Source organism: Lethenteron reissneri, chromosome 53 (genome assembly GCF_015708825.2).
Source record: "Lethenteron reissneri isolate LAM-NWPU_2019-01 chromosome 53, ASM1570882v1, whole genome shotgun sequence".
Lineage (NCBI taxonomy): Eukaryota > Metazoa > Chordata > Hyperoartia > Petromyzontiformes > Petromyzontidae > Lethenteron > Lethenteron reissneri.
The window spans coordinates 11,105,755-11,129,934 of record NC_083831.1 but is presented as its reverse complement, the minus strand read 5'-3'; the positions used below and the strand labels follow the sequence as shown (position 1 = coordinate 11,129,934).

Here is a 24,180-nt window from a genome sequence, read left to right as displayed (position 1 = left end):
GGGGGGTTGGGGTTAGCCAGGCGGCACGACAAAGCTAAGCTTAAAGACTAAACCATTTTTATTTTAACCAGGTAAGGCCCCGCTGAGCTAAATATAGCTCTTTTTCAGAAGCGACCTGGCTATCACAAATGATTGCTAAACGAAGTGGCTTATCATCATGTGGACATGTATAGCAGACAGACACTGTAAACGCGTGATGTTGATTATAAACATGGAGATAAAAACCGGAGGGAACTGGAGAAGAATCCACGTGACCACGGGGATAGAGAGACATGCAAGCTCCAGGGTATTTGGCTGCTATAAATGTCCACGGGATGAGTCACTTGCGTTGAGCTATCATTTGTGGCCAGGTCGTTTCTGAAAAAGCAGCTACGTAGGCTCAGTGGACCTGACCTGATAAGATAAAATTGCTTCGTAGTGCAGTTATAAGTTTTATGTCATTATCGTCGCGAACGCTGGACGCGGGCCCGGAGATCGGTTGATGGGTACACGCCAACGGGAGCGGCTCACCATTGCCCAGCCCGAAGCTGCTATTCTCCAGCAGGTAGCTCAGGTGCTCAAACATGGACTTCTGGTTCTGCCGGCTGATGCGGCAGAAGTAGCAGAGGAATCGACAGCAGTTCGCCACCATCTTAGGGAAGGTGATCTCCTGTGGGGGGGGGGGGGGGGCGGAGGAGGGGGCACATCAACAACCAAGTTATCTTGATAAAGGATTTTTGTTTTTTGTTTGGGTTAGATCGCGTACATATAAACGTGTAATTGTAACTCGCCACCACCCGACACAGCCAATTGGTACTGGTTTTGTCACGTACACAAAAAAAAAACGTGACCAATTGGGGACTACTTCAGCACACCGGTTGCGTGTTTGGAGAGTAAACCCAACGGTGTTTACAATTCGAGTACGACGTTTCACAGGGCGCTTACAAAAAACAGCTTCATCGGGCGATTAGTCATAATTGTGACGAAGTCCTCCAAGTGAACGGAGTTACAAGTTTTGATTTAAAGCTTTCGTGACTGCAGGGATTCATATTCTTAGTTCTTTTGGTAAAGTCAAGTAGAAGGGAAACAATATAAGAATAAAAATATAAAACAATAGAAATTCTCACGACGTTTTGACTGCAACACAAGCAATTATCATCAGGTGTGAAATCCACAGCAAGAAAAGGAGTTACAAGTGTTCTTGTGTGTAACCGAGTGAGAACTCTAGGGGCCAGTATGTCTTGTTTGGTGTTGTAAACTTCTTACCCACCCCTACTGGACATCTGTGACAAATATCTTTACAGCTCATCGGATTCCTCCAGGATAATTCACATTCTGAAAAAAGATTCTGCATGTATGTATGTTGAACTTCTTTTCGCACCGTACGTAGCCAACCGTGCTAATCGGAGGTGCGGGGGAAGGACAAAAAAACTGAACACAAAAAGCAGTTCTAAAGAAATTCAGTTTTCAATCTAGATTTAAAAGTGCATAGCTCCAGTGATTTCCTAGATATCGGAAGAGCATTTCCAGACAGCCACAGAAGAACATCTGAAAGCGCGTGACGCGTGGTGACCGTCTTTGCTTCAACGGCTAGCCAAAAGCTGCTGTGAGATGAGCGGAGTTTTTGGGTGATGGTTTACGAGTCTCATTTGCGAGAGTGACCCGGGGCATGAGTCTGTCAGCTGGAGGCGGTGATTGCTGCTGTGAGTTAAAACCAAATTTATACATTTCGAATTGGGCAAACTTTGGACCGCAACGCACGGCACAGGGCGGCCTACCCTTGCGAACGATGTCAGTGGATCTTTACGTCCACTGTGAGTGAAGCAGATTTCGTGCAATAGTATTATTTAAGACCCTCGACGCAGAGGTGGTTTCTCCCTGTGCCTATGTGTGTGTCTCTCTCTGTGTGTCTCTGTGTGTCTCTCTCTACTTGTGTGTCTGTCTGTGGTCTGTGTATTGTCTCTCTCTCAAATTTAGCAATCTTTGGAAGAACGTAATCAACCAGGTAGTGTGTGACTGTTGTGGTGGCCGACTCTGCGTGTTGTATTGCATTATATTACCAGGTTTGTTTTCTCTTTCAATTCGTACCTGATGATGATTGCTTGTGTTGAAATCGAAACGTCGTATGCTATTATTTAATTTATTTTTCTTTCTACGTGACTTTACCTAAAGAACCAGTAGTATTATAGTGGTTAACACACAGCGCAGTATTAACCAGGGCGGCCGCCGCGTTCGAACCGCAAACCTCTGCAACAAGCGACGAGCGCGCTACCGCCGGGGAGCGTCACCGCCTCGGGAAGGCCAAGTGCTGTCGTTTTGCATTGAGACCTAAAGAACTCAAAAACTATTTGGACATAGGAAAAGTAGTAGGGTTGAGTTTCACGTTCAAACGCGTCTAACTTTTGGATTATTCTCACTGTGGTTCTTTATTTTTTCAATCGTGATCATAGCGTAAAATCGCCCCCGACTGAGCAAACTTGGCAAGACTATCCTGAAAAGGAGACCTGAGCCTCCGATTGGTGTACAGAACACATAACCTTGGGCAGTCACGTGACCTCTCTGCACGACCTGATTGGAGGCTGACATCCCATTCGTCCACTAGGCGGAGCGACTGATTAGATTAGTCCAGATTTGGTTAGCTATATATTTTCCCGCACCTCCGTTCAGCACGGTTGGCTACGTACGGCGTGAAAGAAATTCGACATGCATGCGTGCATACGTGCTCGATACAAAACGGCGCTGGCAACATTGCCGCCGATGGTTGGCCTTTAAAGGAGCCATACCGTTGGCACGGCATTGCGACCTTTGTTCTTGAAGCATGAAACTCAACAAAAACCTGGGTGGGAAACAAACGCTCACCTGACCCTCGCCTCCACTCAGCACGTTCACCATCACCTCCATGACCGTCTCGTGCATCCCCAGGGCTCGCATCAAGTTTGGGTGCTGGTAGAACAGCTTGTTGTTCATGATGTTGCTGCACGCGCCAGGAGGGAGACTCGTTAATTGTAAATGAAAACAGACTGTCGGGGCAAGTGCCGTTGGCTAGCACCTGTGAAGGCCGGCACGGCACACGAGGGTGTGGGTGGCCAGCATCACGCCTGGCGGCAATTGTCTTCCCACTGGCGATGTTTACACACCGCACCAGGTACTCATTTGAGGCTGAGTCGACCTAGGGGAGGCCCAGGACTGGTTCAGATAACAGTCACTGGTGTTGGTGGACGAGACCAGGAATCAAACTCGGGTGGCCGGCTTCGTGGCGCGGTTGTACCAACCGCTCCACTACCGCTCCCCTACTTTGTAATTCACACCGCGCGTGGTGGCGCCCACACCTGCCTGATCCGGGACTTAGCAGGCGGATTCCAGGGGATGCATCGCGTGAGAATAATTACCAACCTCCAGGGTTTAGACAGGCAGCAGCAGAAGACAATACAGGGACTCCTCTACTCACAAACAAGTTAGGTTCGATAGGTCTGTTCGTAAGTCGATTTGTTCGTAAGTCCAACTTTACTCCTGTCGATTCCAAACGTGTTGTGCGGCATGTACACTAAACACGGGGAATGGCTTTAAAAGTTTTATAATCTCCTGTAGATGCAGATGCCATTAGATCTTCACGTTCTGCAGATGTAGATGCCATCGATTGCGGCTGTCGGTCCGAACAGGCAACTGGACACACGGACACGTTTGTTCGTATCTCTGAAAGTTCGTACGTCGAATAGTTCCCAAGTGCAGGAATCCCTGTATAGTAAGTAGCCTAAACAGATTTAACACGTGACCACGGCTATCAACGTTAACAACGGCGGTTATAACAATCGGACAAATATAAATACATATTACATTTTTTCTACGGAACCCCATCAAATCCCCGTGCTGCATCACCCAATGCCGCGGATCATGAGCTGCTCCTCCTCCTTGCCCATGCGCACACGCAGCAGCGAGCGGATCTGCCCGAGCGAGGCGAGAAGGTCGAGCGTGTCCTCGATGGAGTTGTCGCTGATGGTGTACGTCTTGGGCAACGCGCGCATCAGCTCGCCGATGCCGTCATACTGCCGGTGGAGCAGGCCGAACATGGCGCGCACCAGCTCGGGGTCGGCCACGCGCGACTCCTGCGCCCAGTGGATCATCACCGTCGAGATGAGCTCGTGCAGCGTGGCTGGGGGGCGAGGTGGAGGAGGGGGAGGAGGAGGGGGGAGATGGTGGGGTGGGACAGGAGAGAGGTGGGGGAAAAGGAGGTGAGTGGGGGGAGAGGTGAGTGGGGGGAGAGGTGGTGAGTGGGGGGGAGAGGTGGTGAGTGGGGGAGAGACGGTGAGTGGGGGGAGAGCAAGTGAGTGGGGGTAGGGATCAGAGTAGAGGAGTAGTGAAGAGGAAGGGGTAGAGGGCAGGGGAGTGGAGGGGAGTGTGTACAAGGGGAGGAGACCAGAGAGCAAGGTGGAGAAGGAAAGCGATGGAAGGGATAGGAATTGGTTGGGAGAAGAGGAGATTTGTATTAGGGGGGGGGGGGGTTGGAAAGAAAGAGACGGGACACACGGCCGTCAATATTACGTGGAGAACGTTTACGGTGAATTTGCAGGAGATGACGTGTGTCTGCACGCGAGGCTTGGGCCTGTGGGCGTTGCCATCTGCCCCGAGACTCACACGGCTTCTTCTCCTCCTCGTCTTGAGGCTTATCCTCCTCCTTGGCCTTGCGCAGGTTCTTCACGCGCTCCACCAGGGACATCAGCTTCCCGCGCCACGATGGGTCAGCCTCCCCTTCCTCCTCCTCCTCCACCTCAAGCTCAAAGCCTGGCCAAGCAGCGCCGATGTCACCGTCGTCGTCATCATCATCATCGGCATCTCCACCACGAGTGCTACCACTATTACCACCGCTAAATTCACCTTTGCACCATCACTACCATCAATGAAACTAAACGATATTTTAATTTTACCAGGTAAGGCCCACTGAGCTATGTCGCTCTTTTTCAGAAGCGACCTGGCCACAAACGATAGCTCAAGGAAGTGGCTTATCACGTGGATTTTATTTTTTTATAGCAGCCAAATACCATACACGCACATTGATTCTAAATGTGGAGGGAAAAACCGGAGGACCCGGAGAAAAATCCACGCGACCACCTGGAGAGAGACACGCAAACTCCAATATAGAGAAGGTGTCAGGGTTGGGATCGAACCCACGACCTCCTGTATCCCCTGTGAGGTAGTTAACATCTCGCCACCATCGCAGCCATATAATATAATTTCCGATCCGCTGCTGGACGAAGACTTCCCCCGCGCTGTGTTGAAAGCGGGGGTCGCTTGATTTGGACCACGACATCATGCTCCAATTTTTTGTATTTGTTTCCAACTACTCGCAAAGTGCTTAATTGAGCAAAGTCACAGAGCAATGGCCACTTGCAGGCCGGTGCTGAATTCACATTCTGCCTCACAGGGACAGCTGCCACCGGGAGTCCCCTGCCATGGGCATGGAATAAATATAAAGCATCGATGATGATAATGATGATGATTGTGATCATCATCATTATGATCATCATGATATCCTGGCATATTTACTATCCACAGAGGGTATATACCCTATATCCTAGCAGATTCACTCACCACAGATGGTACATTCCATGTCCTGGCATCTTCACTACCCACAGATGGTATATTCCATATACAACAGAGGATGCTCTCACCGCAATGCAGCAGCAGATCATGATGGAAATTCTCCAGTTTCTCCTGAACCTCATCAGGACATGGGCTCTCCTCATCCTCCGCAATGTTCTTGAAGCTGACCAGCATGTTGACCTGCACAACAAAGACAAAGATCCCCCATAAAGTCTTTAACAGACTTAGGGCAAGTGCTGTGAGCGACCACCTATGAATGCCAGCACGACTCACAGATGGTTTAGTGAGTGGCCAGCAACATGCCCGGCCGCCTTTGTCTCCCCATTGCTGACTGTTATACATCACAAGGTACCAATTTGAGTCGACCTAGTGGAGGCCCAGGACCAGTTCAGATATTTGTCACCGACGTTGGCCGTGAGCGGGAAGCGTACTCGGGTCGCCGGGTTCGTAGCGCAGTGACCCAACCACTACGCTAACGCTGCCCACCTGGATAACAAACACACGCATGGTGATCCATCCTCTTTCCCATTACGAGCAGCAATGAGAATGAGTAGAATATGATGAGTGAATGAGTGAGTGAACGTGAGGGCGAGTGTAAGGCTATAGCGGTGGTGGCTGTGGGTGAGTGAGTAGGTGAGCGAGCGGTGTGAGCGAGCGGGTGAGTGAACGTGAGGGAGAGAGTAAGGCTACAGCAGTGGTGGCTGTGTGTGAGCAGGTGAGCGAGTCCGATGAGCGAGCGATGCGGGTGAGTGTGCGTGCCGTGGGTCCGCGCGACCCTCGGAGTCACCTGTTCCTGCGGCGGCGAGCGGAACTCCTTGGTCTTGCGCGCGGTGTGCGCGGCCGACATGTTGAGCGCCTGCATGACCTCGTCGTAGCGGAACTTCTGGTTCGCCTGGACCTTGGCAACGAAGGCGTCCGAGAACGCCACGATCGCCTCGATGCGGTGGCGCAGCTGGCACTCGCACAGGTACTCCAGAAGGTGGCACATCTAGGCAGGGCGGCACACGACAGCCCATGTCGCCGTGACTCGGCCCACATCGTCAGTTCGTCCCGCATCGACGATGCGACAGGCATGGTCGGTGCCACCGGCATTGTTGATCCGAATGGCATCGTCGATGCCACTGGCATGATAGGTGTGACCAGCATCGTTGATTCAACTGGCATCGTTGATTCAACAAGCTCCAAATTTGAATTATATTGCGTCAATGGGATGCTCCCGCCTGTTTAATGGTCAGCACACTGGGCTCACGATTCAGAGGTCAACAACTCGATTCTAGATCACGGAGCAGCAGTTGAAACAATGACGGTACAAGCTTATTAAATTCCCCCCCTCCCCCACCCCCCTTATCGGCGCCTCTGCCGAGCAGTAGAAATGGGCTCAACCAGTTAGTAGATCGGCAGGTCGTGTGTGTTGGGATAAAGCGTGGGTACTCCAACCCCTTGCAGGATGTCTGGCCAGTGTGGACGAGTACGCCATCATAACCTCCCTAGTGGGGCTCTCTGGAACTCCCTGTAGTGAAGCCGTCTCTGCCAGCAGTGTTCGTGAGCAGGGAATTGGAGGCCTGCGCCTTTATTGTAAAGCGCCGGAATGGTGACCGAATGCCAAGATGCTGCACATTGACAGATATATTTCACAGCCAAGAATCAAAGAGTCCTTGCAATGGCAACAGAATCACATCAGGCCCAGGGCAAGGCCATGATAATTAAAAACATGTATTCTATGCTCACAAAGTGCAGAACAAAGTTGAATGTAATTTTTTGGTTGTTGGAGCGGTTGGTGATGCACTTGAGAACCCAGTGTCATAAACGGGTAACCCCCGGAATTGAACACTGGCATCCCAGCGCGCCGACCTCAGAGCCAGCCGGCCGACCTCGTAGTGAACCTCGAGCCCCTTCAGCCGGTTTAAATCAAAAAAGTCTCACGAACCCCGAAGCGGCTGGGCCCACCCTTCCCCTCCACGCCCTCTCACCTGCAACTTCACCGGTTCCACGAGCTTCATGTAGAGCAGGCCCTCGCCAGCGATCACCTCCTCCTCCCCTTCCCCGTCGCCGTCGCCCGCGGCCTTCTCCTTCCTCTCCGCATCGTCTGCCTCCTTCTCCCGCCCGCTCTCCTTCTCCACCTCGTCGTCCACGCCGCCGTGTCCGCGTCTCTTCCTCAATGCCCTCCTCCTCTTCGCTTTGGACGCGGCATGCTCCGCCTCTCCCTCGACCATCTCCACATTCTCATCCCCTTCCTCGTCCTCCTCTTCGTCGTATTCATCCCCCTCCTCGTCCTCCTCGTCGTCGTCATAAAAATCGTCCTTCTCCTCCTCATCCCCGGCGCCTTCCAGCGCCAGCAACTCCTTCGCCGGGCTCCCGCCCCCGACCCCGTCGCCACCCGCCACCTCCTCCTCCTCCTCGTCTCTATGCTCCTTGAAGACGCCGGGGTCGATGAGGAGGAGGATGTGCCGCACGTCGTCGTCCGCGAACACGCCCATGACGAGCAGCGTGCACACGAGCTTGAGCAGCGGCACGAACAGGAACTCCGTGCTGCTGCCCACGGGGTCGCGGATGTGCCAGCCGCCGTCACGCACGGCCTCCGTCAGCATGTCCAGCGTCTTCACCTGTTGTTGGCGGCGGGGGGCAACAGCAGCGGCGGTGAGTTGGTCCCACACAGAAAGGTCGAGAAGAACCAGGCCCAGGCGCGGGGGCCCTACAACTCGTGCATGTGTGTACACGTGCGTGTGCGCGTGTATTGTGTGTGTGTTGTGTTTGTTGAACTTATTTCGCACCATACGTAGTCAACCGAACTAATCGGAGGTGCGGGGTAAGGAGAGGATACTAAACACACCACTGCCACCACCACCACCACCGCTACTACCAATCAACACCACCACCGCCACGACCACCACGGCCACCGCCACTACCGCCACTACCGCCACCACGACCGCCGGGCACGCCCTTCCTGCGGGAGGGGGCGGTCGGGGAGGGCCGGATGAGAGCCTCACCTTGAGGATGCCGAGCGGGAATTCGGGGCTGTGCTGGTACACGCTGCCCAGCGACTTGACAAAGCTGATCTCGGACGAGTACATGAGCGGGCGGAGCGACGTGGTGAGCCCAACGCCCGGCAGCCCGTGCCGCTTGCTCTCGTCGGGGAACAGGGTGATGCTGCACGTCTCGTCCGTCATGGGCACGATGTACTCGTTGCTCATCATCAGGCGGACCGTCGAGTACGTCTGCAGGTGGATGTCGATGAGCAGGTCGTAGTAGCCGCTGCGCAGGAGGCCCGGAATGTACTTGGACTCGATGGCGTAGAGAAGCTGGTTCTCGGCGACGTGGCTGCAGAGGGCGTGCGACACGCGGCTGTTGCCCAGGGCGCACAGCGCCGAGTAGAGCTTCAGGGTGTAGAACTGGAACTTGAGCAGGTCCATGCGCTCGGAGAGTTCCAGGATGTCAATGCACCTGCGCGGTTGGGTGGGTGGAGGGGGGAGGAGCGGGGTGGAGGGGGGTGCCAAACATCGAGACGTGTTAATAGTGTCCCTGCGGCGTCGTCCGTCACGACCGCAATCGCGAAACGCCGTACAATAATTAACACGATCGTATCGAGGGAGAGAAGGAACCCGTGAATGAGAACGCTGTTAAGTGCAGACATCAACAACATTATGAAAAGGTAGGTAAGTTCATAATTTTTTGTGTGCGTGGGTATAAATGTTTTAGGTTTCCCTTAAAGATCACAGTACTGAGCACGCGTGATTCCTCTTCCTTGAGTTGTTTAAGACAAGGTGCTTTTGAATGTCGAGGCATTTTAAGGGCCCTGTAAAAATGCAATCCCCTGTCCAACCGACACACAACTCCCAACGACGAGACAAACCTATCGAACCGACCATTTAGTCTCAATCATCAACTACCAGGGCTGGATTAAGGCTATGAGGGGCCTAAGGATAATAGGAGGGAAGCTGCCTAAGTATGTATTACACATTACAAAGAAAAATTATAAAGTCATCAAACGTCTATATATTTTTTACTTATGTAAAAGTAACACATTTATTTGCCTCAAGGCAAGTACATCGAACGTAAATCATCCACTGCACTAATTTCTTCAAGCAAACAACACGTCTTTTTTCCGACGTTTATCTGTGGCAAAGTCACGAATTACGTCACGGTAATTAAAAAAACTGAGGGTCTGCGCTACCGTCGCTCCGCTAGGAATTCAATGTGGAACGGAGGGCCTAAAGGAGGGCCTCAAAAAAATATGAAAGCCTGAGGCCTTATTAGCCTATTGGGATAATCCGGCCCCGGTCACAAACACCTGCCCTTCTTTTCGTCCCACTGCTGACTAAAATAAAAAGGGAGGCTCGATCCTCCCGTCAACCGTCCACGCCGCCAATGGCCGACCATCAACCCGAATCGGCACCGCTCCATGTATCCTATGGGGCCACCTGATGCACAAATGGCACCGTGGAAGATCCGGCGGCATTGCGAGTGTGCGCAGCCACGTGATCCCAAACCAACCGACCCACGTTGTAAACGACTCGCCCAGCGTCTGCCTTCACTCCGTCAAAGGAGGAATGGGTACGAGATCCGCTCTGCTTCCCAACAGACAATTGACGAGCGGGCAAAGCATCTCACGACGACATCTTTGCTCTGCTGTTATCAATCCGTGCTAAAGAGGAGGAGGAGGGAAGAGGAGGAGCCCCGCGGCGCGCGACCTGTTCTCCTCGGGGAAGTGCAGCGCCATCATGACGAGCGGATCGGTGCACTCCACCATCCAGCCCTCGCGCTCGCTCGTGCGCGCCACATCCACGTGCAGGAACTCGTTGGGCGTGCGGCTCCACAGCACCGGCATGAGCATCTGCACGTCGAGCCGCGGCGGGCACTGCGGCGTCGGATGCTGGCGCTCGCTCTTGAACATGCCGGCCGACAGCGGCATCACGTTCTGACGGGCGGCAATTAGGGAGAGGGAACAGGGAGGAAGCACCGGTTGACGGAGGTGGAGCGGCGGCAGCGGCAGCAGAGAGAGCAGCAGCAGGAACAGCAGCAGTGGCAGCAGGAGCAGAGGTTGCAGCAGTAATAAATAGCAGGAATAGCAGCAGCAGGAGCAGCAGTAGTCGCAGGAGCAGTAACAACAGCAGCAGGAGCAGAAGTAGCAGCAGTAGTAGTAGCAGCAGTAGCAGCAGCAGGACAAGCAGTAGTGGCAGGAGCAGTAACAACAGCAGCAGGAGCAGAAGTAGCAGCAGCAGTTGTAGTAGCAGAAATAGCAGCAGTAGCAGAAACAGTAGCAGCAGTAGCAGCAGGAGCAGGACGAGCAGAAGCAGCAGCAAGAGCAGCAGCAGGAGCAGCCGGGGAGAGAAACGGAGAGGTTAGAGACGTCACCCCGGTGAGGCTTCTCTGCACTGGGCAGCGTATTGAGCTTATTCCAAAAAGTTATTTCATGAAAATAAACGTTCGTGATACCGCATTGGCAGTGATGCCCAAGCATAAATAACACACATTTTGGACATTTGTCAGTGACACTGCCTTAAAATAAATCCATATATGTGTATATATATATAAAATCGGTGACGTTTTGTCCACTGGTCATATTTCATAGCACATAATTCGACAGGCCACGCCATCTCTCTGGTCTCTCTGACACACATGCTAGGAAGGAGGACCGTTGCTCAACATTTCGCCAACGTTGCATTCCTAGTAATGAGTTCACCGATTTGCCAAACAAAACCCATCTCCTACCTTGATGCGGCCCAACTCAAACTGGAACATGTTGGTGCACGTGGGCTGCACGAACACGGCCGGGAAGACCTTGGTGCCAGGCTCAATCTGCGAATGACATGCGCACGATGACGAGAATAATCTCAATGACGACAATGACGACGACGGTGACAATGACGACGACAATGACGTCGACAATAACGTCGACAATGACGACGACGATGACGACGACAATGACGTCGACAATAACGTCGACAATGACGACGACGATGACAATGACGACGACGACAATGACCTCGACAATAAAGTGGACAATGACGTCGCCAATGACGACAATGACGACGACGATGACAATGACGACGACGACGATGACAATGACGTCGACAATGACGTCAACAATGACGACGATGACGACAATGAAGTCGAGAATGACAACAACGACGACAATGACGACGATAATGACGACAATAATGACGACGAGAATGACGACGACGATGACGACAGCGGCGGCGATGGAGGGAACGACAAACATCAGAGAAGGTGAACCGATTGACCGCAGGACGAGGTCAGAGTGTATGCACGTTCTCCCGGTGGTTGCGTGGATTTTTTCCATCGGATCCTCCGGTTTTTCCCTCCGCTTTGGTGAGCTATCATTTGTGGCCAGGTCTCTTCTGAAAATTAAGCAAATTCCTCAGTGGGCTTTGCCGGGTAGAATAAGGATGGTTTAATTTGATTTGTATGTGTTTAGGTGATTTGTTTACTTTTATAGCACTTTGCACTCCTGTCGTGTTTTTGTAACGTTTGTTGTGGGTAACGTCCTTACCCACCCCTACTGGACATAGCTAATCGGATTCCTCCTGCGGCATATATATTCCGACTCTGATAGCGACGCCCGTTACTGACACGGGAAAAGCCTCGCCGGGTCTCAAGAGGCATCCTGCGGCATCAGGATATTTGGCCAAGTCCATGACTGAGTGTTTGGCTTTCGGGAGGAAATCGGAGAGCCTGGAGGAAACCCACCAGGCATAAGTGGGGTAGGCCGAGACCCAGGGCTGCCAACTGTCTGGCGCCACTGTGTCCGACACGCTTTGCACTGTCCTTTTCCACACGTTCATGTCGCCATTAAGACTAAAATATCTAGCCGGACTTAACTCGGCCCAAGAGCGAGATCGATGGGATGGGGGCCTCCGAAGATCAAGTACGGGGGACTCGGTGTGCTTCGTGCAGCACGTGGACAGCGGCCTGTGGCTCACGTACCAGGCTCCGGTCTCCAAGACCACCCGCCTGGGCATCCTCATCCGCAAGGTGCGTGCCCGCCTCTCAGATCTGTCGCGCCCGTCTCCGCGACTGCGAGCGTGTCCCATGAACACGGGGTGGGCAGGCGAGCGGGCACCGCTCATACCTTACAGTAGGTGGGGATCTCCTTGGGTGGGGGCACGCGCACCGCCCGTACCTGATAGTAGGTGGGGATCTCCTTTCCATTGGCGTAGAACGTGAGGAGTCCGCTGCCGATGTCGATGAGGCAGCCGATGTCGATGCTGATGTTGTTGCGCCCCTGGCCTTGCTGCCCCCCAAACTCACCGCACCACGCCATGAAGCAGTTGCTGCGCTTGATGCTGATGAAGTCAGAGGTCGGGGGTGGGTACGCGGAGGGAAGTAACAAAAACATTATTATTATTCCATTTGCTTCTAGCAAAGGATGGGCAGCGATGGAACACTGTGAGAACGGCGTCAATGGCCAGACACGGTCCGACGCTCGTTGTTTGCCCAGGAAATACTCAATTGGGAGACACACAAAAGCCACCGCCTGCCAAAACTGCAACAGCCTACGTGGCGACACTCGGCGCGTCCGTGATTGCCTCGCTTTCTGTAAGAGTAACAAACGCGCTCACGGTGAAAGCATCGCCGAGCCTCAAGACACCTTTTAAGGAGGGTCGGTCCCTGTTGGGTTTCCTCAGTGGGGCAGCGGGAGGGAAGGGTGGCAATGGCTCTGTGTTTCCCTCATTAACGTGCGGCGTAATTTTTCAAATTTTATCATTTCGGACCACGACCCTTGCGCACGCGACCTCCTATCTTTGTTCGAACGACGTCGCGTGAAACTTTGACGTCCGCTGTGAAGCAGACGATCCTCATCGTGCGCCAGCATTCTTCACGAATTTTCAGAGGGGGGGGTGGCCTCTTTCGCCGATAAGACATCATCAGTGTGTGAGGGCCGCCACATATTTCAAACCACTGGGGGTTTGACAGCAGCACGACGATGATGATAGGGGGTGTTTTCAGATGTTGTGTCTCGTCGGGGGGCCCGCACGTCAGCGGCCGCACTAAAGGCCACCAGGGAGCTGCCGGCCGCCAGTGGCCCACGGGGAACACCGCTGTACGGTTAACACGACCGCAGCATTAACAGGGGGAGGCCCCGTGGCACGAACCGCGGACAAGCGGTGAACGACCGCCGCTCTCGGGCCCGTGGTCGTAGCTCCCCGGGGCACGCCGCTCTGGCCGGCGCAATGTTTGTTTAAACGCGCGGCTCTCCACGCTCCTGGGCCTCGTGAGAAACCCACCGTCGCCCCGCGGCGCGCGGCCCTACCTGGTGTTCACCTTGCCCTTGTCGTCACCGAGCGTCACCATGACGCTGCGCACCTTCTCCAGGTCGAAGGTCTTCCCGTACTGGTGGAAGTCGGGCGTCACCCAGCCGACCCACACGCCCGTCGGCTCCTGGCCGGGGAAGATCTTCACGGAGTAGTAGTACTGCTCGCCGAGCCACACAAAGAGAAAGCCCCAGTATGGCTTTAACAGACTGTTGGGGTGAGTGCCATTCGCGAGAACGGACATGGGGGAGGTTCCACTGTAGAGCAGTTACACACGGGGCTGCCACCACCCCGGGGATATCACTCTCTAGGAGCGGGGTAAGGGTCCCACTACTGGGACAACACAAGTCACCCAGGCCGAGTGTGGCCTTCCAGGTTATCCGTCTCCCAAGCTTTCGCCAGGCACTACCGAACATGCCCGCGGCAGCGCGCGGTGAAAAGCTTCCGAGATTTGACATTGTCAGAGCTCCCACTGCTCGACACGCTAAAATGTCATAGTCACGGGCTAAACTAGACAATATTTATATTTTACCAGGTAAGGCCCACTGAGCTATGTAGCTCTCTTTCAGAAGTGACCTGGCCGCAAATGGTAGCTCAATGAAATTTAGAGCAGCCAAAACAGGTTTCAGGGTCAGAACGGAACCCACGACCTCCTTTGGAACAGGTGAGCTGGTTAACACCTCGACGCCGTGGCGTCCCTAGGCAGGGGGCGGCGACCGGGGGTCGAGAGGTCACGCACCAGCGTGGTCCTCATGAGCGTCTCCATGTCGTCGCGGTCGTCGGGCAGCACTTCCTCCTGCAGCCGCGTGTGCACGGGCATGGGCGGCGCCGCGGGCGCCTGCGCCTGAGACACTTTCCCCCGGCGCATGAGGAACCTAAAACGCCGAAGGGGGAATGGGGAGGGGGGGGCAGTTGGGGGGGGAGGGGGCAGGCAAACCGAGGAGGTCAGCGGATCCGCCGCCGGTCGTGATCGATCATCGAGGAATCCTCGCTACCACCGACCCCACGCGCCTTGCCTCTTTCTGTCGACCACCTAACGCGACGCCGTGGTTCGGTCGCAAATATGCTAAACTCGCCAAATCCAGAACTCGCGCACAGCGAGAATTTGCCGCAGCAGTAGTGTGATTGTTACATCGATTGTGGTGATTATAGGAATTGCGCTAATTCGGCGACGCACTTAGGCTTGAGGCGCGACGTCTTCTCCTGCGCCGCGTCCTTGTTGTTGCTGCTGCCACCGCTCGACTCGGCCGTCGGGGTCGGCGTAGGCGGCGCGAGCGACGACCCCGTCACCGACGTTCCTCCAGCCCCTCCCGCCCCCACCGGCGGAGAAGCAGTCCCGCCGGTCAACGCGGCAGCCGCCGCAGCCGCCGCCGCCGCCGCGTCCTTGTCTCCCGGCGGCGACGCAAAGCCGAACGGCAGCTGGATCAGGTTCCCACGCGCAGCCGTCTTCTTGAGCACCTCGAACTCGGAATCGATGTCGATGTCCACCTCCTCCTCCTGCATGAGCGAGTTGAGGTGGCCGGCAAGCTGCGGCTTGTAGTCCTCGTAGCACTCCACGGGCATGCTGAGGCGGAAGAACACCAGGTCGTTGTTGCTGTTCTGCGTGCCGAACGTCCTGTGGGTGACCTTGAGGCACGGCGGGCTGTCCACCGTCCCGTCGATCCGCGTCACCTGGGGGGCGGTGGCGGATGCGGAGACGCGAGGGGAACGACGCGTCTCGGTCACTTTCGCAGCGGGCCTTGCGTGGACGCGCCGTATCCCAGCTGGCCAAGGCGACCCCCGCGAACTCTCCCTTCCCATCTAGGAAGCCCGTAAAAGCGAAACGTTGGGTCGACGTTGACCCGACGTTTCCAACCACGTGGCCAACGTTGGCCCCCGACGTTGCATGTTTAACGGGATGCTTGCTACCACATCGGCTGCTTTGGCCGGGTCGCCATGATGAGAAAGAGATTCTGAGCTCAATGGGCCTCATGCGAGGACGTAAACCAGGGGTAGGGAAAAATGCCAAGGGCCATTTGGATATTTATAACATATATTCGTGGGCCATACAAAATTTAATTTATGTTGCTATGAAAAAAGCGCCTAGATTTATTGAATTTTGAGTCGTGCCGTTGCCTTGGCAGGGCCAGACTAAATGATTTTGCGGGCCTTATACGGCCCGCGGGCCGGACGTTCCCCACCCCTGACGTAAACGGACCAGCTCACCCCGTCGACGGTGGATGCGGGGGGGGGGGGCGGTGGAATGAGGGGAGGGAGGTGTAATGCAGACCAGGAGGTGGGACTGCTGAGACAAGGCCACAAGAGGATCTGGAGCTGAGAGGACAGATGGGACACGAGGTGGTGGAATTTAACTGGACCATGCCGTGGAGGCAAGCGTCGGTGGATCACTGGACAAAGGGATGGAAATAAATAAATAATATTGCGTTTCTATTTTTTCTCTTCGATACGGTACACTAATGTGAACCGTATTTATTTTAAATGTAATATTAGCTCCACTGAAGATGGTATCAAATCACCGCGCAAATAGCATGCCAGATGACCGCCGGCAAAGGCACTCCAGATCCAAACGAAAAAACGGTGGCAGAGAGGACAGCCACCAAGGAGACCGAGCGATGAAATGAGTTGACGTGCAGGCAGGAGCTGGGTGGACCGTTGCATCGTGGGATCGCGAAAGGTGCCGGAGACTTAGAGAGGCCTTCATCCAGCAGTGGATTGACCACGACTGATGACGACCACAACGACGATGAAATAAAAGATAATCGATTCTCGCGCACGTCATTTGTAAGCATACCAATCAACCATAAATCCACGGATGGGTGCGTTATCACATTCCCAGTAAACGGCGTGACTATCATGATCATCGTCAGCGTCGTCGTCATTATTATAATCGTTATTTATCGTACAAGGGAGTAAAATGGTGGCGAAATTTTAACTGCCTCGCCTGGTATACAGGAGTTCGTGGGTTTGATCCCGACCCTGATGCCTGCTGTATATTTGGAGTTTGTGTGTCTCTCTCTCCGTGGTCGTGTGAATTTTTCTCCGGATCCTACGGTTGTTTTTCCTTAGAATCAACATCACGCTTTCAGAGATTTTGGCTGCTGTAAATTCCACGCGATAAGCCACTTCGAGCTATCATTTGTGGCCACGCCGCTTTTGCAAAAAGAGCTGCATAGCCCAGTGGGCCCTTCAAGCTGTTAAAGTTAAAACAGTTTACTTTATGATAATTGTTTTTTTATCCTTTTATCTGGAAACAAAACTGACACCTTTTTTACAAGGAGTCATGTTTGCATAGACCACAATACCTGCAGTCGGAATGCAAACAAAAAACATAACCCTGATAATGTATGCGCTGTCCTTGAAGTTGATTGGTCCACACCCGAGACAGCTTTCCTTAGAGCCTAGTCTCACATGGTGTTGGACCAGATGACGCCAAAAGGCGCACAACTCAAAGACAATGCACCATCAGAGTATGAGAGCTCGGGGAACCTCATTTGCCAGTAGAAAAATATGATAATTGGATTTTTTACCCTTTTATCTGTCAACAAAACTGACACCTTAAGTTTAGTAAAAAAAAACCCTCGGCATCTCCCAGGGCACCGTTGCCAGCCGGCCGCACCTCGTAGTGCTCGTGGTCGCCTTGCACTGGCAGGAACTGCGGCAGCCGCTTGGTGTACCACATGGGCACGTCGCGGTGCATGTTGACGGCGAACGGCTCGAAGCCCTCCTGCAGGCCGCAGATGGTGAAGAACTTGAACGTCGCCGCGTTGCGGCCGAAGTTCAGCCTCCCCACCTGGCTCATCCCCACGCTGCACACGGGTATGAAGCCTGTCGCACGCACACGCAAGCACACACGCACACGCAAGCACACACGCAAGCACATGAAGGGTCGGCGGGCGTTTACCCGTTCCCGTTACGACGACGTACGTGTACATCGTCGTCTTTTCTTACAGTTCCGTTCAGGATGATGTACATCAAAGAGTAACTTTCGTTGCTACCGAGGCTCCCGCAAGGCCACGCGGGAGGGCGCGCGGCACAGTTTGGTGCCGGCTATCGTAGAGCGCGGCGGTCGTGTCGCTACGGTTCTCTGCGGCGAGTGCAGTGCGATGTCTTTAAAAACAACGGCGCCACTACGCCTCTCTAAATAAAATGAACGCTGAGCCGCTCGCAAGGTTCCGAGATTGGGCAGTGAACGTGACCCCACCCACAGGCGTCTCGGAACGGGGAAAAGGGGTGAACTGAGAAGGCGAGGCGTGCTGGCCGGGTCGCTCAGAGGTCAGGGTGCTGAGCTGGCGCCGCTGACAAATCCTGGGTTTGAAACCGGGTTTCAACCGCTGCTCATGTTTTAAACCGGGCTCTCTCAAGTGCGATGTACGCACGGAGAGTTTTATTCTTTCCACAACATTGCAAGCATTTAATTCAGCGAATGCGACGTCACTCTCGGAGCCTGCGCAACGAGCCGATGTCGCACGGCGTGCGACGCGTGACGTAGCCAGATGACGTTACTCGCAATGACGTCATCGCATAGGCTTCGCTTTTGGGGAGATGCTCCTATCAACTTGGTCGGTATTGTTGGCTAAATTCCCAGGAACAGCGCAACTATGTCGAGACATTGCGTTCTTATTGGATCATAATTTTTACAGGATTTACCGTGATTTGCTAACCTTTCCTATACCTTGCACTCCTATTGTGTTTTTTATTTTTTATTAGGTATAGCCCTGTGAGCCATGCGGCTCTTGAATCGGGTGCAACCGCGACAAACAAAAACATGAACAAGAAACATCTTAAAGTGACTACGCACAACAGAAAAATCCAGGAAAAAACAGCAAAGTCTTCCAGAAAAAACACAGTATATCAACGCTGTGTGCAAAAATCCCAGAGGGATGCAAGTCAAACAATAACAACCATAAGACAATTTAGATTAAAGTTATCATGCTAACTCTGTACTTCAATATGGCTAAACCAAAACGTTTTCTAAATCACCAAAATAAAGCTATAAAAATAATGTAACAGTGATCATAGGAACTGACCCACCCCTACTGGACATCTCTAAATAAAAGAGCTTAATAGCTCATCGGATTGTTCCAATAAAAATTAAGATTTTGGTACAGACAGACGGACAAAACTAATGCTTCAACGCTTCCCATCGCATTAAATTTGAAAATGACGTAACATCGACTTGGCTGCCACTCCCCCCCCTTCCCCCGGGGCGTTGTGGGGAGGGGGACAATCCCTTGCCTTCGGAGATCTCGAAGTCACGGAAGGCGAGCTCGGAGCCCGAGTCGTTGAGGAGCACCTCGCCGTTGATGGTGAACATCATGCACCGGTCGTTGAGGTCGATGAGGCAGCCCACGATATCTCCACACTGCCAGTCTCTGCCAAAGTGCTCGCTGCCCAGGTGCCATCGCTGGGCCTATGCCGCGCGCAAGCAGGAACAGGGGAAGGTCTTGAAACCACAGCGGCCGGGAACCTTGCGAGTGTATAATATCCAAATTGGGTCATTTGTGAGCTATTTTTTTATATTTTGCAGATTAGGACCATGACGCCGACACACAATTTTATCACGGGATATTTTAACGCGAGTGAAACAAATGGTGCGTAGTGTTTTTACGGGTTTCATGTATGTATGTTGAACTTCTTTCGCACCGTACGTAGCCAACCGTGCTAATCGGAGGTGCGGGGGAATGACAACAAACTAAACACAAAGAGCAGTTCTAAAGAAATTAGTTTTTAATCTAGATTTAGAAGCGCATAGCTCCAGTGGTTTCCTAATATCAGAAGGAAGAGCCTTCCAGACGGCCGCAGAAGCGCATCTGAAAGCGCCACGCGATGCGGCGACCGTCTTTGTTCGACGGTTAGCCAAAAGCCGCTGCTGCGATGATGACCGGCAAGGCACCGTGGTTCATTTGTGGCAATCACTTTACGTGTACAACGAGTGCTAATAACACAAACACAGCATTGACCAGGACAACCACTGTGAATGGAAACCACATTCCATAACAACAAAGCATTTGCTATGCTCTGGTAGTATATGCACTGTCTTTGAAACTGATTGGTCCACACCAGGCACAGCTTTCTTTAGAGCCTAGTCTCAAAGTGTTCGACCAGAAAACGCCAAAAGGCGAACAGCACAAAGACAATCGGGGCATTTATAGCTCGGGGTGAGCAGCTACATTATGGGACCTCCTTTGCCAGTATCAAAATATAAGAATTGGTTTTACCCCTTCTGCCAATAAAACAGTGAATGCACACATGATTCCTTGAAAACGGATTCTGTTGGGTGTTTAAACATCTTAACGCCTGTTCTATTTCCAGAAAGGGCAAAACCTATTGTGACAACAAAGTATTTACCCTGAAGCCGTCGAAAACGAAGGCCTCCGCATCGGCCCCCAACTCGTGGCCCGAGGGCACGTCAGGCCGGGCCCAGCCCACGCGCATGTCCCCGGCCGTCACCGCCTCGAACTCAAAGTACCACTTCCCCGCCATCACGGCATAGGACTTCTCCGCCCGGAAGATCCGCATCTTGTCAGGGTGGCTGCTCCCGGCGGTCTCGGCCAGCAGCGCTGCAGTAACCGCGGACGGAAAAAAAATTCCATCCGATCAACGTGTCGAGCATTTCTTCTCTCACGCTGTTACCAGGCACGACTGCGGGGATCTACAACAACTCCAGTTGTGCGTGGCCAAAATTACAACTTCTGAAGATGCCCGCCAGCAGTGCCTGGCCAAAGCCTCAACTCCTGAAGATGCTCGCCAGCAGTACGTGGCCAAAATCTCAACTCCTGAAGATGTCCGCCAGCAGTGCGTGGTCAAAGCCTCAACTTCTGAAGATGCCTGCTAGTAGTGTGTGGTCAAAGCCTCAACTCCTGAAGATGCTCGCCAGCAGTGCGTGGTGAAAGCCTCAACTCCTGAAGATGCCCGCCAGCAGTGCGTGGCCAAAGCCTCAACTCCTGAAGATGATCACATTAGTGCACTGGCGACAGCTCGATGGAAGAAACGTGGCGCTCTTGGGTTTTGTAAATAACTGCAATGTTCTGAGCAGGCGGCACTGACCGGGATCCTGGTCGGGCGGCTCGATGACGTAGCCGCAGCCGATGAGCGTGCGGACGGCCTCGCGAAGGCTGTCCTTGTTCGACTTCTTGGTCCTCTCGTCGAGCAGCGCGTACGGGATGAGTCGCGGGTTGCGCTTGTTCTTGATGTCCTGCGTTGGGGTCACCGCGGGTCAGGCAGCAGCGCCGGGACGATTAGTGTCGACCGAGTCGCTCGGATAGGCGCTAAATGTTGCGATCGCCTACTTTAAACTTGATTTTTTGGGGGGGTTAAAATATTTTACGTGGTTATTCGCTGAAGCTGGAACGTCTCGTTTTGCAAAGGTGTCCACGGGGAATCAAGTGACACGCGCACAGCGAGCACGGAATGGGCGAGTATATAAACATCCAGTTCGTACATAATACAGGTCTTTGGGTTAGATTGCGTGAATATTAAACCCACCACCACCCGACACAGCCAACTAGTAAGGTTTATTCCCGTAAACAGAACGTGGCCAATTCGTCACTAGTACAGCACACCGGTGTGTTGGAGAGCAAAGCCACAACATTTACAATCTGAGTACGACTTTTCGCCAGTAATTACAACTCGTTTCATGAGGCAACAACCAGATTTGTGATGACATCACTTGTGAGCACTTCTTCAGCGATGTGGGGTGGGAGGATTAATGATTTATATAAATTACAATGGGTATCCATTGCCGGTTGGGTTATTTAAATGGTAATCAACGCGCATTACGCATGCACATTATGCAAGCCCATTGCTCTTGTACCTCCTGTCGATTGTGTGTACTAAAATAACCAACGGTAATCCCTACTGAAGTATGGTGACCTGCAGCGGCATGCATTTAGACGATGTATTATTTGATGACTTGCTTCCAAGCAGCACTAAGTCAGCTCGTACAACACAGCCTCTGGGGGGCGTTCCCTCCTTTGGTTGCCACTCCGTTGCTAGTCTCGACCATCGGCCGTCGTCCCTTCATCATCCCTTCCAGCGACGCTTCCCGCCCTGCCAACGACGCATCTATAAATCCGCGTCAAAGCGTGGAAGCGCGCGGGCGCCCTTGGGGTGGTGAATCGTGAGAGGCGTCTCTCCGTTTCACTGCTGCCCCCTAAGCGACAGCCAAACTCACAATTATTTATCATGCAGGGGAGCGGGGGGAGGCTTTTTTTTTGTTTGTGTCTGTGAACAAAGTACACAATGAGATTCATGACACATGGGAAAACGTGTTAACAAAAACACGACTTGATGAACGAAACAAAGTGCCTAATGACCAAGCATTTGTTTGGTTTCTTCTGATTGTAAAAAAAAAGGAAGGCGGGAGGGAGGAGAGGGAGGGAGTTGAGGAGAGGGAGGGATGAGAGAGAGGAGAGGGAGGAGAGGGAGGGAGGAGATGGAGGGAGGATAGGGGGGAGTTGAGGAGAGGGAGGGAGGATAGGGGGGGAGTTGAGGAGAGGGAGGAGAGGGAGGGAGGGAGGAGAGGTAGGGAGGAGAGGGCATTGAGGAGAGGGAGGGAGGATAGGGGGGGAGTTGAGGAGAGGGAGGGAGGAGAGGGAGGGAGGGAGGAGAGGGAGGGAGGATAGGGGGGGAGTTGAGGAGAGGGAGGGAGGAGAGGGAGTGAGGGAGGAGAGGTAGAGAGGAGAGGGAGTTGAGGAGAGGGAGGGAGTGAGGGAGTGAGGGAGTGAGGGAGGAGAGGTAGGGAGGAGAGGGCATTGAGGAGAGGGAGGGTGGAGAGGGAGTGAGTGAGTGAGGGAGTGAGTGAGGGAGTGAGTGAGTGAGGGAGTGAGTGAGGGAGTGAGTGAGTGAGGGAGGGCTCTCACCTGCTGGATGCCGTAGGTCCAGCCCTGGCGGATGCGGTCGCGGGCCCACACATTGTGGGCGTTCTCCGCCAGCTTGTCCACCATGGCCTCCTGGCCGGCCGTCAGCTTCACGTGGTTGAGGTCGAAGGGCGCCGGCTTGTAGCCGCTCTCCATGGAGTAGCTACGCGGGACGTGGGGGGGGGCAACGGCAACGCATGCCAGCGAACAGAATCACGGTGGGTATCTACGTCATTGCCGCGTGAATTGATGTCTTAATATACAGAGCAATGCAATGTTAGGTATCTAGAACAATATATAGTTTGAATTTTGACTGAAAACTTTCGTGACTGCAGGAATTCATAGTCTATGGTTATTTCGGTAAAGTCACGTAGATAGAAAAAATAATACTAACAATCAAGTAAAGTGAATATTCACTCTTTGGTTATTTCGGTAAAGTCACGTAGAAAGAAAATACATTTAATAATAATAATAGAATACGACGTTTCTGCCCCACCTCCCCCTCTCTCTCTATTTAAGGCCTCGACACAGAGGCATTGGATCTCTGTGCGTCTATGTTGTGTGTGTCTCTCTCTGTGTGTCTCTGTGTTGTCTCTCTCTGTGCTTGTGTGTCTGTCTGTGTGTCTCCGTGTCTGTGTTTTGTCTCTGTCTCAAATTTAGTTCCACCTGATGACGACCGCTTGCATTGCGATCGAAACGTCGTAGTTTTTGTTAATTTATTTGAACCTATCTACGTATCTCAGAGACTTACACAATGGACGCACAACTATCTGGGACAATGACTTTAGAAACAAGCAGCTGGAACATCGATTAGACAAACATACAAAATAATGGATGTCTCAAAAGTTGGATCAATCGATTTCTCAATGGCCGGGACAATGTATATCCCAATAGCTGCGATTGGATCATCTTATTTTTCGATTTAAAGCTTTTGTGACTGCAGGGATTCATCTTCTTGGTCCTTTCGGTAAAACTTTATACGTGACTTTACCGAAAGAACCAAGAAGATGGATCATGTATATGTGTGCATATAACGAGCGAGTTTTCTCCGTGGTGCTCCGGTTTCCGCCCACTCGTCTCACAGACACCCATTAGCTGGCGGAAAACATCCCCATTCTGCATGCACACGCGCGCGTTGGCGGATTGGGCAGCGACGTGCACACGCGCGTATGTGTGCACGTACGGTCCAACAACCGTGCCAATCGGAGGTCGCTGTGCGACGCAGCCGCATACACATCACCCTATTTATACATCACGCACAAATATACACCGCATATAACAAAGAAAGAAAAGACAAAAAACACTGGGAGCGGCAAGGAGGGCGGCGCGGGCGTCCGACGGCTCTCGACGGTGCGGCGGTTACTTGCGGGGCAGCCGCAGGCGCTTGAGCTTCGACTCGGCTTGCTCGTCCCCCATGCCCACGTGGCACCCCAGCGCCAGCAGAGTCCTGCGGGGGGCACCGGGCACAGCGG

General features: G+C 53.1%; 1 protein-coding gene across 1 annotated transcript in view; it reads right to left on the bottom strand.

Moving 5' to 3' along the window:
* The window catches only part of LOC133356219 (ryanodine receptor 2-like), an 88,388-nt gene that overhangs the window by 4,614 nt on the left and 59,594 nt on the right, over nucleotides 1–24,180 (bottom strand). Inside the window, exons 24-43 of the mRNA XM_061573595.1 lie at nucleotides 24,072–24,155; nucleotides 22,712–22,871; nucleotides 20,898–21,045; nucleotides 20,199–20,410; nucleotides 19,086–19,260; nucleotides 17,467–17,675; nucleotides 15,028–15,521; nucleotides 14,590–14,725; nucleotides 13,850–14,010; nucleotides 12,719–12,881; nucleotides 11,287–11,373; nucleotides 10,266–10,492; nucleotides 8,565–9,018; nucleotides 7,548–8,180; nucleotides 6,365–6,565; nucleotides 5,646–5,757; nucleotides 4,612–4,758; nucleotides 3,856–4,129; nucleotides 2,839–2,953; nucleotides 498–649 (exon numbers count right to left, since the gene is read on the bottom strand). Coding sequence (XP_061429579.1) covers nucleotides 498–649; nucleotides 2,839–2,953; nucleotides 3,856–4,129; nucleotides 4,612–4,758; nucleotides 5,646–5,757; nucleotides 6,365–6,565; nucleotides 7,548–8,180; nucleotides 8,565–9,018; nucleotides 10,266–10,492; nucleotides 11,287–11,373; nucleotides 12,719–12,881; nucleotides 13,850–14,010; nucleotides 14,590–14,725; nucleotides 15,028–15,521; nucleotides 17,467–17,675; nucleotides 19,086–19,260; nucleotides 20,199–20,410; nucleotides 20,898–21,045; nucleotides 22,712–22,871; nucleotides 24,072–24,155 — 4,344 coding nt within the window. The remainder of the gene's footprint in view (nucleotides 1–497; nucleotides 650–2,838; nucleotides 2,954–3,855; nucleotides 4,130–4,611; nucleotides 4,759–5,645; nucleotides 5,758–6,364; nucleotides 6,566–7,547; nucleotides 8,181–8,564; nucleotides 9,019–10,265; nucleotides 10,493–11,286; nucleotides 11,374–12,718; nucleotides 12,882–13,849; nucleotides 14,011–14,589; nucleotides 14,726–15,027; nucleotides 15,522–17,466; nucleotides 17,676–19,085; nucleotides 19,261–20,198; nucleotides 20,411–20,897; nucleotides 21,046–22,711; nucleotides 22,872–24,071; nucleotides 24,156–24,180) is intronic.